Genomic DNA, 15,394 nt, shown 5'->3' on the forward strand with positions numbered 1-15,394 from the left:
ATTTCGATCTCTGTCTGTTTACACAAACTGAAATATTGACAATAAAGTTGACTTTGACTTAGATTTTCTTAAAAAGGGACAATAATTTGCAACATTGATTCAATAAACTCATAAATATATATTGCGGTAATAAATCAAGTGAGAAGTCATGTTATTTTCTCATAGACTTCTATGCAATCACGTCTCTTTCTGCACCAATTCCCTTCTAGAAATGAGAGGTTTAGGGTTGATATTGGGAAAATATTATGTGTGTTTGAGTTTGGGGTGTGGGAGGCGAAGAAGGTTTTAACGGCCGCTTTGGATTTTCATGCCTCTGATAACATTTCATCTCCAGCTGGAAAACAGTTTATCGGCCATATTAGAACCGCTCTGCTGCCGGCCATTAATGAATCAGCAAATAGCTTTGAAGCAATGCCTTCAAAGACAACTCTGAGCTCTATAAGCCATGTCTTAAATGATGACTGTGTTTGACTTCAATTAGTCCACTATATATAGACACCATAAACCAATCACACAACAATTTTGACTTGTGTAAAACACTGAATAACTTTATGGGTTAAAATTGTAAGCAGATGTACAGAGTGCATTCAGATATATCGAATATGAACACTTTAAAAACGAAATATTTCTGGTATGTGGATTGGTAGAAAGTCATTAGTGTATAATAACAAACCAAATCCTGTGGCTGCATAAAAATAGCTACACAATGTCTTCATGCTCACATCAGAAGGATTAGGAAAAGGCTGTTTTCTCGCTCAAAAACAAGCAGCTTCGGCACAGCCCGGTATTGGCTGACATATCAAACCCTAATAAAATGACTCTGGATGCAAAGAAATGTAAATGTATATACAAAAAGCATTCAACAAAACAAAATACATTGACAAAGCTCTGTTTGTATTAACAATAAATATGTTGATACTCATATAACAGCCTTAGAAAACCTTTACATTTTGAACAGATGCCTAAAATGCTGATCCCCAAAGGTCCTCAATCATCCAAAAGATTCACACTGAGGCCGTCTCCTGCTCTAAACTCTGATCTCTATACTCCACAAAACAAAACCACATTTTAATCAAGAAAGGTGTTAGAACTATCTGCTAGTTGTGTTTTGTAACTTTAAAATATGTGTGATGGTTAAAAACACGAAAAACAATATTATAATTTTGAAATTCCACTTGTAATACAGGAATGACGCAGGACATCCAAGTTCAACATACATGAATAAAGTATTTACTGTATGATATCCATGTAGTTATTGGTCGATACAAGGAGTGTCACGGGAGTAAAACAACCTTCAGGGTGAGCATACGTCTTCCGTCTGCTTGGGATTTAAGTAAGTCACCATCTCCCGAATGCCGTCTTCACAGATTGTCGTCTGAGGAGCTGTACTCAAATGTTCCCCCTCCTCTTTAAACTTTTTCCACGTCTCTGAAAAACAAACCGGAATTCACATTAATCCGTCATACTAAAATAGGTCGTTTTGCGAAATAAAAAAAGGCATAGAACAAACCTTCATTAAGTGTCGTCAGTAATGTGTAATTTCCTGGATTATCCACAATATTTTTTTTTTCAACGTCACCGATATCCATTAGTTCTAAGACACCTGTATAAAGGAAGAATTCAGATGAGAAACATTTAAAAGTGTTACAGAAGAAAGACATGGACAACAACGTGGGAGTAACCGATATTCACAAGGTAGCCAAGGTTGCTTCATTTTACTCTAAATGGGACCATCATTTCTTAAACAAACACCATGCTCTATTGAAAAATACTTGAATTAGCAAAAGAGACTTCAAAGTCATCAGGAAATGGTTAACGGAGATGATAAATAAAGGGAGAAGTTGGGTCATTTTCTCATAGACTTCTATACAATCAGACTTCTTATATGCAAACATTGCAACGCCCCCTGCTGGCTATCAGGGACAAAAGGCAGGTTCAAGGCATCTTCACATTGGCTCGAAAGACTGCCTGCTGGCTTCATAGTGGTCAGAGTGCTGTCAATGCTCTCTCATCCAACACAAGCGTAAAACTATTCATTTGATATGGTTCTCAGTTACAGTACCTTCTACAGTCTTCCATACTTGCACTTCGACCTCAGCAGTACTTTGTTTTTCAACAGCAATGATCCTGACCGTGTCGGGTGGGTCCACTTTCATCGATGAGTCCACTTTATACACTAAGACGTTGCTTTTATGTCCAGTATAACACTGGGTCTGGTTACGTTCAGTTTTACGTTCTAAAGCAACAAAAACAGACACAAGTTTATGTTGATGGTGTTCTAATCAACATCATGTCAGTGTGAACACTTCATTATGTTATGAGTCGTGTTTGTTTACCTGGACAAGTCTTGCAGCACTTTCCTGCTGATTTCATAGGATGTTGGCATGGGTACTGGCTGGGACAAGTGATGCGCTTGCAGTCCTGGAGGCCATCAGTACAAGTGCACAGGATGCATTCCAGGACCTTGCCCAGAACTGGGTGCCACATGTCTCCATGAGAGTACGTCTTGCCATTGTAGGAACACGCTGAGAGAGATGGGAAACAGCTGAGGGTTGCACTGCGTATGGAAGCGATCGTAAAGTTGTAAGGAACATGACTATAAAATCAAATACCTATACTGGATCGTTTTGTTAGGACCAAGTCTCACCTCTATGGTGTTTCCTCTGCAACAAAATCTTCACGGTGGTCTCTGAAGCCCCTTTGAGGTTGAGTCTAGCGAAGCCTCTGGGAGCAGCCCTGACCCTGGGGGGAGTCGCACGGTCGGACCGCACCCTGCCCGGCTCTCCAGAACACTGATCCACTGAATGCCTCTTTTATTAAAACAGATAGAACAAAACACGGTTATCCTTCATCTAGCCCTCGGCTTTCCTGGCTTTCTCCATGAGTGATGGCTAAAGGAGCCTCACATTTAGTTCATTAATCATAAAAGTGTATATCTTTTGATTTTGATTTGATTTTTGAGTTGATATACTTTATTAATCCCCGTGGGGAAATTGTTTCTCTGCATTTGACCCATCCTAGTGTTAGGAGCAGTGTGCTGCCATTTTGAACGGCGCCCGGGGAGCAGTGTGGGGAACGGTGCCTTGCTCAGGGACACCTCGGTAGCACTTGGTCTTGCCGGGACTTGAACTGGTGACCTTCCAGTTGCCAAGCCAAGTCCCAATCGACTTCGCCGCCACCACCGCCCCCAAAATATCCTGGCTCCAGGTCTCTGAAACACGGCCCATATCTCAGATTTGTTTCAGCACTTTGAATAGAACACGATGTAATTCAACCTTTTTATCAGGCCAAGGGGATCTTAAGGGGAAATATTTTTTAAAAGCCTTCTCTTCAAAAATCACAGCAAAATTGATAATTCAGAAAGGATTTGACTAATTGTATCCCCCCCACACACTTTCCCACAGAGGTCATAGGTCAGTGTGAGCATGCAGGTACCTCAGTGTTGTGTTCAAGGACACTACATTTCAATATATTTCCAAAAATAGGCATGTTTCATATGACAGCCTTAGCAAAGACATTAGTTTTATGATAAATCAGCTAGCACATACAACGCCTCTGTTCAGTTGCTGGTTTCCCTCCTCAGTTGATGAGGACCCACTTGTGCCAGTATCTAAAAGACCAAGGAGAAAAGAAACAAGTGTGAGGACATTATAATCAACATTGAATAGATTTAAATTCAGTTGCTAATTATCATCGTAACAATATGATCACATCAAGGAGTTTCTTTGTGTTGTGATTTACAGTGGAACAAACTGCATTACTTAGAACATCGTTTTCGATAAGTGGTTTAATTTCAATGTTTTATATTTGTTGAAAAAATTATGTCATATGCATAGGCTAAAACATTTGTTTGTAAAGGTTAGATAAAGAGTAAACCAGTGTGTGAGCTTGGATGGGTTTGAGTACCTTTACACACCAAACAGCAGGTGTCTGGGACGGAGACGGCAGAGGAGCAGGTGATTGGTTGGCATGTTTTCAGACCGCAGAAGATATTTCCATTCTGAGAAAGAAAATGTCGAACTTTTTATATTATATAAGTCCAGAGGCCAAGTCTAGAGTACTGCAAGGTTTCTGCAGGCCTCTCTTGACCTAGTGTCTTAGAGATCCAATGTTTTTTTAAAAACAACTTAGCAAAGACATTTGTTTAGCTTTTCATGGAAATTGATTAAAACGTAATTTTCCCGCACAAGCAAGGTTCTGTCCTATCAAAAACATGCAGAGAATATCACAGTCATACGAAAAGCTGTGAGGATGTTCCATTACAAGCAAACCTGAAGACAAACTGCAGAGATTAAAATGATAACATATACACTAATAGATCCATGGCAGGAAAACATTAGGATAATGGTGATTTGCAGGGAGTCTTTTTGCTAATTATAGTGTTAAGACTTGTCTCCTTGGAAACATCTGTGAACAAACACCACTTAACAGCTCAAATTAACTCCTCTCATCATGGGGCTTTTAATGGAGGAAACCCCACAGTGAAGTTCATTTACTTATTCTTTCTGATGTTGGCTCTTTCTGATAGGCATGCATTTTCTTTTGCCAATCACAACCAAGCTTCGCCAACACATGAACCAAAGCAAGTGCCATTACTTGCTACAATATACATTTAATTATACATTTATACTTTCACTGCATAGCAAAGCAGTTATGAGTCCTAGGCAAAGATGCTATCCAGGCATATATGCAAAAAGTTTTGAAAAGTCTAAAATATTGCAATGCTTTATATATGAGAAGTTTTAGAATGAGTTAAATAACCATTTAATAAAAGCAAACTTAAAGGCTGTGGTGGAAAACATTGGATATGCTGTTGAAGAGGGAAATTGCTAATTAAAAGAGGATTTGGGAAACTACATATTAACTATTAATTGGGAATTTATTTTATTGCTAAAATAGGAATATATTTAAATATTCAATAAAATGTATGTCAATTTCTTTGTTTGTTTTTTGGTCCATAAAACACACCATCACTTTGCTCTGAAAATTAGTATAGTGAATGTTTTACAGATTAGGCTACATGTTTGATTAAAACTTGGATTTCGTAAAAAAATATCAATATAATATATATATAAGTAGTACATTAGATGCAACTCACAGAGCATGTGCACACGACACACTGGTTGCTCTGCTTGGAGGGGAAGAGGTCGAGCTTGGTGAAGGTCTCCCCCGGCTGATAAACACTCCCGTTGTACCTGCAGGACTTCACTGAAGCTCTCAGCCCTGCAGGGGTCCTGGGCTCATCTGAGGAGGACACACCACACAGGACAGCAGGCCTTAAAGTCACCAGCAGAACTCTAAAGCTCAGATCTGATAGGACCATTAGAGGACGTCTACCTGTGCATCTGGGACAGCACTGCTGAGGCTCAGCTACTGGGTGTTCACAGGGCAGAGCAGGGCACTTGATCGTTTTGCATTTCACATGGCCTGTCTAAGAGAGAGCAATATAAGAGTTCAAAAGCACATTCAAATCACATACACAGAGTTATTCACAGTTTTAGAGCAGTATATGCGGTGGAACACATTTGTACAATCTAGCCTTTTAGGAAGCAAACTCTCTGCTGCACTTTCTCACTGGATTTTAACCTGTCACCTGATTGTGTGTTGAATTTGCACTATCCTCCTTTTAATGCACAATTTAATCGTTATACCTTTAATCTAAATGTATTTTTTACGTTTACTCTATGCTATTTTTTTAATTTGTATGTCTTTTACTGGTAACTGTATTCTGTGTGATATCAATACTCTGGGAAATGACTATGTGAAGCACTTTGAACTGCACTTATTGTATGAAAGGTGCTATACAAATGAAGATCATTATTATATGTAGATGTTTGTATAGGAGTGATATGTAACTGTACAAAGATACCTCTGAGCAGACACAGCGCATGCAGTACATGAATCCAAAGGGCTCCAGATAAGGATGCCAGCTGTCTCCTGGGCTGTATGTCTTGTCTTTGAAAGTGCATACCACCCGAGAACCTGGGTGCCAAAAATGAGCAGGATGAGCTCCATGTGGCAGAAGTGAACATAAAATCAAAAGCACTTCGATGTTAACTATCACAATATTTGTCAAAGCCATTTAGTGAAACCCACAATCAGCTCAAAGTGGGCCATGATCCCATTTGTCCCATTAAATAAGAACCCACAGTGACACAGGTGTTACATGACATTTAAATGTTCTGGAAAGTTCCTTATACAGCTGTAGCCTTGTTTTTATCTCATGAAGTACCCAAGTGACACACCCTGAACAGTCTGGTGGGTCATGGGCCCGGACATTTGATTTTGTGTTCCCATAACAACATGTCCAAGATGTCCATGTGCCAGACTAATACATGTGACAGAAGCTATATTTCAAAAGCTTGTTTTTTGTTGCTAAAGGTCAAATTCAAGCCATTTAAGAATTAAAATGCTTACATAACATGTCCTTTATTACATTTAACCTGTTGTGGAAACATGTTTTGATCAAATTGATATGAAACAAATTAGATAAATATCGCTGTGACTCACATCGGGACATTAACATTAAACTGTTTACAGTAAATCTGGAGTGACACATATGTCACAATTAGAAATATGATTATGATTTGCTCAGTTAATTTAGCTTGTTCAATGATATTTAGTTAATATATTCTTTATTCTTCAATCAAAGAATGTGCAAACTAATGTAAACAAAACAATCATCCTCATTAATTAAGTTATAAGTAAGAGTTACTTTACTATTAACGCCCAATGAGCAATGACACTAGGGGGGGGGGGGGGGGGGGGGTTACTTGTCAGAAATGTGTTCTATATGGTCTATATAGTCTACATTATGTTCCCCTTAATTTTCACCAAAGTAGAAATGGGTGCGGGTTCTTATGGGTTAAGGTAAACACAAGTTAAATTGTTAGTGGCTTCAGTGTATTATATGCACACGTTTTACCACAGAACACCAAAGTTATGTTCAGGGCCATAGAGCAAAATATTCTAAATACAAGTTCAGTTTTGGCTGAGTCCGACCAAACTTTCCTTATCTGAGTCACATTAACATGCTTTTCCTTATGTTAAACCCCTCTGAAGTTTGACCAGGACAGAGTATCAGCTGGGACTTACCTTTCCGGGTTTTCAGCTCTGCATCTGCAAACCAAATGATGAAAAAGAAGAAAAACGTGGACTTCATCTTTTACATGTGCGTGTCTGGGTCTTAACCGCGCAATAAGTCTGTTTGTGCAGGACAGAAACTGCAGGACAGTGTGAGAGAAGGTTACACAAAAACAACTAACTTCTTGGGCTCTTGGTTGATCTCTGGCGCCTCCTGCAGGAGATAACTGGTAGCGCCAGCTCTGCCACAAGGATAACTGAAGAGTGACCACATGAGCCTAAAATAGATCAGATAGTCATAAATAACACATGGAGGATTTTACGATCTTTCAGTCCAGCATGAGAAGCTATTTCAGACTTTACAATAAGAATAAATTAATCCTCAATATATAATTTAGTAAAGTAAAAGTATACACATTTTGGCTGCTTAATCTACTTACAACATCCATGGTAACAAATATTTTTTTTTTTAATTAAAAATGCATTTTATTTTTGCTGGTTAAGGCCTATGAAGCTGACAATTAAGTGGCCCAGACCAAGCAAGGAGGCAGAACGTCCAAAATACAACCCGGTGTGGGCATTTATTACGTCATAAACATGACACAGCATCAATCTGCTGCCCACGCGTGAACACAGTCACCAGCCACCACCAGGATCTCACACACACACTCTCTCAAACAGAAAAACCCCAGAGCCTAAATGCACAACCCAATCAACCCAACAGGACACAGGTGAGGGGGGAGGAGACAACACAGGGCACCAGGTGCACACAATCAACGGCAACAGACATGGGGAAAGGGGAACACATTTAAAAATAAAATACAATAAACACTAAATCAATAAATAGTATAAAAATGCCCGAAGCCGTCAGTTCACAGTGACGACGTTACCTTAGTCACAAGGCCTGATATTATTTTAACTTTGCATTTTATTGGTTTAATCCTTAACAATGTATTTTAATTTAGGAGCTATTTACAGTATATTTCTCAAATAAAACTCATTCTGAAATGTAGTAGATGAAAGGCCTCGAGTACAGTTCACAGATTATTAAATGTCAATTAATTGAGTTCCATTGAACCAGTGCCAAATAAAGCTCATAAATGCACACCTCTCTAAGATGCAAAGATTAGGCTAGGCAGAAATGAGGGCAACATAAAGACAAAGTTCTTATATCGGTCTCCATTTAATTACACACGAGGGGAATAAAACAGTGCAACCATGTTAAAATAGATAACAAGATGCCAAGGAACAAACTTTAAGATATCAAACAAAACAGATGTGACCAATGTTCCCACGATGAGTCTGGTACCTCTGCTCCCTGCTGTGATGCCTATTGCAAGCCGTCACCAGGCTTCATAAGAAAACATTTAGTTTGGAGTAACAGCTTAATTCACGGTCAGTGCAGATGCATCAAGACAACGAACATCTCGGGCGAAATCACAAATGTCTAAAATCCACAAAATATTGGATTTTCTTAAAAGGAGATTTGAAACGGAAGCAATGGCATGCGAATGTCCACATTTACAAAGATCTGAAACAGGTGAAAAAATAAAAAGGGCATTCCTGTTTCCCTTTTAAAAGCTGCACTGGATTTTGGGAACACTGACTGCAGCCATGCTTTGTCTAAAATGTATCATTTAAAACGGCATCCGGCCTGGCCATAGCTTAAAATTGTAAATACTTTATTGATAAAAATGTCACTTGGGAATGTAGATGCAAATCAAAACATCCCAGAAACATTGTTTAAAAATGAAATCCTGTTTTGTCAAAATGTATCGGATCCTATTGTGTGAGAGAAGCTTGACAACTGCGAGAAAGTCCCAAACAAACGTTAAAGACCTAAAAAAAAATCCAGCTCCTGACTTGAGACTCACCTGAGCATCCTCCACTAAACACAATCTCATGATTTCAACACATTCAGAGGGAATATAAGTTATACTTTTAAATGTCTGAATTACAAGGTATTGCATTATAGAATGAATCAGAATGGTCACAGACACACTCATGCCCCCACACATCCACCCACACACACACACACACACACACACACACACAAAAAATGGTAGACATAAACATGGTGGAGTCTCAGGAGCTGCTGCTGGGTGCCCCCGAGTCTGCCTCCTGCTTCTGCCGTTTCTTCGCTCTGATTTGGTCGATGGCTTCCTCTACGGAGCGGGTGTCTCTCTTGTTTGCTGCCGGCACTGGAGGAGAACATTATTGACATGATAAGTCAATTCAGGAGGGGGGAGAAGGACTTTAGTATAGCCAATCAATCAATGTGACAGTATTTACTCACCGCAGCCATAAGCCCTGTTGGCCTCTAGTGTGTGTGCTGCATCTTTGGCAGCCGTGGTGCCGATCAGGTGGACGTACTTGTCCCTGTAGTTGGTGTTAGGACACATTTCAGTTTTCTTTGTCTTACTGGATGCTGTTTCTTCCAACGCGGCCTGTTCCTGCAGTGACAAGGACATAGAAAGAGACTTATTAGGAACATTTTAGGATAATTCAACCACTGATACATGGTTAGATATCATCCAGAACCTGAGAGAGTAATGAGAGTCAAACGCAAATTGTGTATACAAACTACAGGAAAAAGGGAACACAACATGACTAAATCTAAAGCAGACCAGTTAAGGCATTACGAGTAAAGGATGTAATTGATGTAAGCTCCATTGAAAGGGGGGGGGGGGGGGTCTGTAAAAAACGTAATGTGTTTTTTTATGATCTTTTCTCTCCCTATATGCATGTTGAATTTTTCAAAATGGCAGCAAACCATCTAAAATAAGCTTTTTCTAATTGTTGTTTTTATTCATATGGGATGAAGACTGATAGGTTGTTTGTTTTCTGCTCCCTCTCTGCCCGGTTCACTTGTGCCGCTGCAGCCGTTACATTTATACGGTGCCGTGTTGAAAGGGATCTGGAAAGGTCCCTCGTAAGATAAGTAACTAGTAACTTTGATGCTGGTAGTTTTACGTAAGACAGATCAGGTTGCTTATTGGACTTGAGACCTGCATGTTACCATTGCTACCAGACTCAGAGATAGTTTCATTGCACAGGCAATAAGACTATTAAACAACTGACATTTTTAAAGACCATCCATAAACATTCATCTGTTTGCATCTTGCTAATTATTGATCTAATATATCATATTCCATTTACTTGTAGACTCTTCTTGCACTATTTCTATTTGTATTCTCTTGCACTATGTTATCGGTTTTATTTGTTCCATGTCCTATATATTCATGTTGCACTGTTGGAGGAGCCTGTAATTTAAGTTTGTCATTGCCATATCTACACTCTAGCTAGTGTGCACATGACAGTAGTCTTGAATCTTGAAAAGTGGTCTCCGCCTCACCTTGAGTCTGCGCCGCTGCTCTGCCAGCTTGGGGTCCCACTCCTCTCCATTCCGATAGGCTTCCAGCTCCTCATCTGATGGAGCAAACTCCTGCCACGGCAAAACATGGAAATGAGTCACCTTTCTCCACATTGTTTTAAAATCAAACACTGACTTGAAAGTAAAGTATTCAGACCTTCTTGAAAAGCATGACGTAGCGGCTCTCCTCCTCCTCCCCGAAAGAAAAAGAAGTCAGACCGGCCACCTCTGAAACGTCATGCCTAAGAGACAGGAAGGAATGACAGGCAAACACATGAGGACACTGGTCATGTGTCTTGCATTACGTATTGTAATTATCAGAAGTAATCACTACTTACAATATACTCCTCTCAATCTTCCCCATCGGATTGTATTTCCGTTTCTGTTGTGCACTGTCTTGAATGAATTCCGACACTTCTTTCTCCATCTGAACAAGAGATAGAGAAACAGTCTGTGTCATTTTCGTGTGATAAATACCAACAGTGGTGAATGGGAGCTTTGTACTAGATCTACCCACAGTGGCCACTTTATACGGGCCGTTTCTCAATGTCGAGTAAAGCTGCTGCAGAGCCACTATTTCAAGTATACGACGTCATCGAGTGGCGCCGAATGCTGGGCATTTAAACAGTCCTTCGGCGCCACTCGATGACGTAGTATACTTGAGATAGTGGCTCTGCAGCAGCTTTAATCGAGATTGAGAAACGGCCACAGTCTAATGCAGGATTTAAATTGTAGTCGATGAGTCTTTTTCATCCTAAATGACTTTCTCCCAATAAAAGCACATCTCTGGGAAACACAAGCTCTAGTCTAAAGTGATTTCATATGTTTCTTTGTGGAGAATCTGAGATCTGTCAATGAGTTGACAAAATTGCATTGATGTTAGCTGACTAAACATTTCATTTAGTTGAACAACATTTCAGAGCAGTAAGCTAATTATCCTGCAAGTACATTAGGTTCATATAAACCAAACCAGTTAAATTGTTACATACTTTTTAAATGTATTTGAATTTCCAAGGTGCAAAATCTTATTTCCAGGACAGTGCTTCCCTGGACATTATAACAGTGAAGCTTTTTGATTATTATGTATGCAAATGGGAAGGACAAACAATTGAATGCAGTCCAATATAAAACCACTTTTCAGTATTACCTAAATATAAAGCTATACTTGAATTGACACATTTCAGACCATGTCAACAAAAACTGAACATTATAAACTCTGTAGAGGTAGATTATGTTTCAGAACAGTTCTATTGCACTGTGTCCAATTAGGCTTGTGTAATGTATGTATGGCCTCTGAGTTTGCAATCAATATATATCAGTTGTGACACTCACCTTTTTCCGGAACTCAGCTTTCTTTCTTTTCTCAAGTTCCTCCATCTTTTTGAGTCGTGCTGCTTGCTCTTCAAAAAAAAGGACATACATTTCAGTTTTCATGGGTTTTGTTTGTGCAGATATAGCAATAAATGTTACCGGTGTAAACACAGATCACAGGTCTGTCGATACTTTTGAAGACTTAAGTTACAGAAAAACTTATCAAGCCTATGTTATCACATCATACGAAAAATATCTTGTTTTTTTTTAAATGTGTAAATCCTGCAAATGTCTTCTCCACACTAGCTCTTTTAAATCAGCACAGCTCTCCACTTTAAATACAGTAGGCCTATATATAGTATTTGTCATATGTAAATATTGTTCATTTGTTATAATAGTCTTAAAATACTTTTTAACATTATCATTACAGTGCTATTTTTATTTTACTTAGTTTTGCTACATCATTGTTCTGTGTCTTTGTATGCACAAGCAAATTCCTCGTATGTGGAAACCTACTTGGTAATAAAAAGGATTCTGATTCTATAATATTTTTGGCACGCCTGCTCATAACATTTAGTGAGCTTGTCTTTTTTTAATCACAATCGTCTTGTGTCCTAACGATAACTGAAAATTAGATTGGTTTGTTCATTTGTAGCAACACAGAATTCAGCGTTGCCAAAGTGCTACAATTTGGCTCTGAAGCAGTCTTTCATCTGATATCAGCAAACAGGAAAGATAGCAAAATAGATTTAAATGGAGAAAAGTAGCAGTTGTTCTGTAAAAAGTCTATAGGCAGTATCCATACCAATTAACAAATATATGAATCATGAACACATTGCACTTGATTCAACATTTAAAATTATCATAGCTTGAGCTAATAGCATAGCAATTTCTGCAAAGTGGAAGCTGTGGATTTAATGGGAAATAAAAGGTAGATTAAAAGGGATCATCGATGAAAATAATAGGACTCAATGTAAAGCACTAGTGATCAGAAGTAACCTGTTTCTTAGTCAAACCCAGGAGTCTGCAGCATGTAAAACGAGCTGTTTGTTTACAATGCTTTACACGGGTTTGGATTCTGACTTGCGTAACATAATTTTGAATTCGACAAATGCCTGGAACCAATGAACCGCTTTCAGTTCAAAGTTTTACAGTGATTCAGTGTTTCAGAAACCTTAATTTCCCACATCACTAATCCATATAGTGACCTGAGGTCTGCGGTACACGCGGGGCAGCACGTTGAGGCGGTGCTAAAGCAGACCCGGGCCCACGGTGCTTACTGAAGGCTCAACTGGCCAATGGCAGCCCCAGAAATGCTCTCTAGTTTCCACACACATCCATCCGAGTGCCTTTATATCCATTTCAACTATTCAAACGGAAGCAAATAGAATATTTCGTTATTTAGGCAAAACATGAGGTACCTCGAGCCTTTCGTCGGCTTTCCTGGCTTCCAACTGTTGGAGGCTTCTCCATCGAGTTTAAGATTGAGCCTAGGAGGTCCGCCATCTTGGAATGATAGGGCACAGCGTTCAGTCTGTTGTTGTTGGCTGCAGCTGTACGGTATGCGCATGCGCAGACAGTGTGGAGTTTTTCTTCGCTGTGTTGAAGAACCGGCGTGAAACATCTGTCGCCACGATCGCCACCCTGTGTCTCACAGGCATGTCCCAGGCATGTTCTTGTATTTATTTCCACATTTCTTTATTTATTCCTGTATTTATTTATTTTTTCTTGTGTTTATTTATTCCTCTATTTATTCCCATATTTATTTATTTACACATTTATTTATTTCTGTTTTTTTCAAATGTATTTATTCCTGTATGTATGCATTTATTTATTTTGTATTCATGTAATGTTCTGTCCTCCACCTGTGTGCTCGTTTTGTGCATAAATGTACAAATTCACTCCAAATCACATCACAGCAAGACCTATAGTTGGGCGTTCAATGTATAAAAAAACACATAGGTGGTCCAGAGGTCTATGCATTGGTTACTCATGCAGGTGCTGGAGATTCAACACCCGGGGGAGGGGCATCTTCTGTCTCCCGGTATGCTGATATTAAATCTGGAGAGTGACGGCCATGATCAGAGGGTTGTATTACTACAGAGGTGGGGTGTAAATACACAAAGGCCTACTACTGAGGTATACTTTATAGTTCATAATGTACACATCTAAAAAAGATACCAATTGTTAGAGTTCAAGAAGAGGCCGAAAAAAACCCTTCTTTAAAGTTTTCTTAAATCTTTTTTAAAATCTCAAAAATACTGTAGAGATGAATATGGGTCAACAGAAATAACATTAATTCATAATTGTATAATATATGATGGAAAATAATTCAGAGGGAAGAGGTATTGTAACTCCAATACATTTATCTGAAAACATCTTTAGTTAGTGTTAGTTACCCACGGAAATTACCTAGCAGAACTTAAAGTTGTTAAAGTCAGCTCTACCTCTTTGACATTCAGATGCAACTTCAAGATTACGAATCAGGAATTCAATACAATGACAGATAAATTCAACACTTTGAATAGTACTATTTAATTATGTTTGCTTCTGATACTTCCAGGAGGCCTAAACATATCTGCTAATAGGCCACTTGTGTATAATAACCTAAATAAGACTTTAAATACAGGACTTGTTATTTGTTACAGGGTATTTTTCTTCTGCAGCATATGTGATTACTACAGTAACCTAAAATCAATACATTAATTTGGTGTGGTTGCTAACAGCCCTGTGCTCAATTCTGATGCACAGCCGCTGCTCTTCATCCTGGTTTTACCATGCCAATGGATTGGGTCGAAAACAATAATAATGTTGATAATCTGTACTAGAGTGTGTCAGAGACTAAACAAGCAAACGTCTTTACACAAGCACTAGGGGGCATGCTATACAAGTACATGTCAGAGGGTCTATGCCTTGTTATTGTTGTGTTAACAATCCTCCCCTGCGTCACTGGAGCAGCGTGTTTTGTGCGGTTTGATTGTAGTTTCACGGGATCAGCAATAACACATGAACTACTGCCATATTCAGATGTGGGCAGGCAGAGCAGTGGTGGAACAGAGGGCTGCCCTGAAAACACAGCAGGACAGACAGAATGGTACTGCTTACTGTGTCTAAAGCAAGCAGATACGTTTGTATGTCACACCTAAAACTGAAGGAGTCCTTTTTGGTACAGCCATAGTATAAGTCCAATATCAAAAACTGGTTCTTTTTTATATTAGGATGAATAATAAAGATATTTTTGCTCACTTACACAGTCCCATAACAGTATGGCTCTTTGTAAAATGTCCAAAAGTGATCTTACATTCTCAAGACACTTCAGCTGTTTATACTAAGCTGAATAAGCTGATCAGGCCTCAGACTGCCATCATTCAGAGACACTTTGTTATTGTGATTTGCACAGAGCACGTCGGACTCCTCCCCCGTGGTTGAAATGCTGTATAAATGCAGCATCAGACTGTCAACAGTGTCTGAAAGCTTATTGGTACCCAAACATGAAGGGATTGAGATTGGTTCTCCTTGTTCTTCTCCTGATGCTCGCAGTCGGGGAGGGTAAGCAATGAATACACCTGTTTTCATTTAGTGTGAGATCAGATCAACCGATTCATAATATGGCAAATGCTCAAACTT

General features: G+C 39.1%; 2 protein-coding genes across 2 annotated transcripts; both read right to left on the minus strand.

Moving 5' to 3' along the window:
• Positions 1-825: 825 nt before the first annotated feature.
• On the minus strand, positions 826-7,239 carry chrdl2 (chordin-like 2). The gene is made up of 11 exons (XM_034098399.2): positions 7,096-7,239; positions 5,870-5,982; positions 5,338-5,431; positions 5,099-5,244; positions 3,907-4,000; positions 3,549-3,610; positions 2,648-2,810; positions 2,337-2,525; positions 2,063-2,236; positions 1,511-1,603; positions 826-1,428 (listed from the first exon to the last, which is right to left on the minus strand). Exons 1-11 carry the CDS (start codon positions 7,160-7,162, stop codon positions 1,295-1,297), a joined length of 1,329 nt encoding a protein of 442 aa, XP_033954290.1. The 5' UTR covers positions 7,163-7,239; the 3' UTR covers positions 826-1,294.
• Positions 7,240-8,247: 1,008 nt separating this feature from the next.
• Positions 8,248-13,311, minus strand: spag7 (sperm associated antigen 7). The gene is made up of 7 exons (XM_034099875.2): positions 13,189-13,311; positions 11,789-11,856; positions 10,795-10,883; positions 10,614-10,698; positions 10,439-10,528; positions 9,380-9,536; positions 8,248-9,284 (listed from the first exon to the last, which is right to left on the minus strand). Exons 1-7 carry the CDS (start codon positions 13,271-13,273, stop codon positions 9,169-9,171), a joined length of 690 nt encoding a protein of 229 aa, XP_033955766.1. The 5' UTR covers positions 13,274-13,311; the 3' UTR covers positions 8,248-9,168.
• Positions 13,312-15,394: the final 2,083 nt, after the last annotated feature.

This window comes from Pseudochaenichthys georgianus, chromosome 14, assembly GCF_902827115.2.
Source record: "Pseudochaenichthys georgianus chromosome 14, fPseGeo1.2, whole genome shotgun sequence".
Lineage (NCBI taxonomy): Eukaryota > Metazoa > Chordata > Actinopteri > Perciformes > Channichthyidae > Pseudochaenichthys > Pseudochaenichthys georgianus.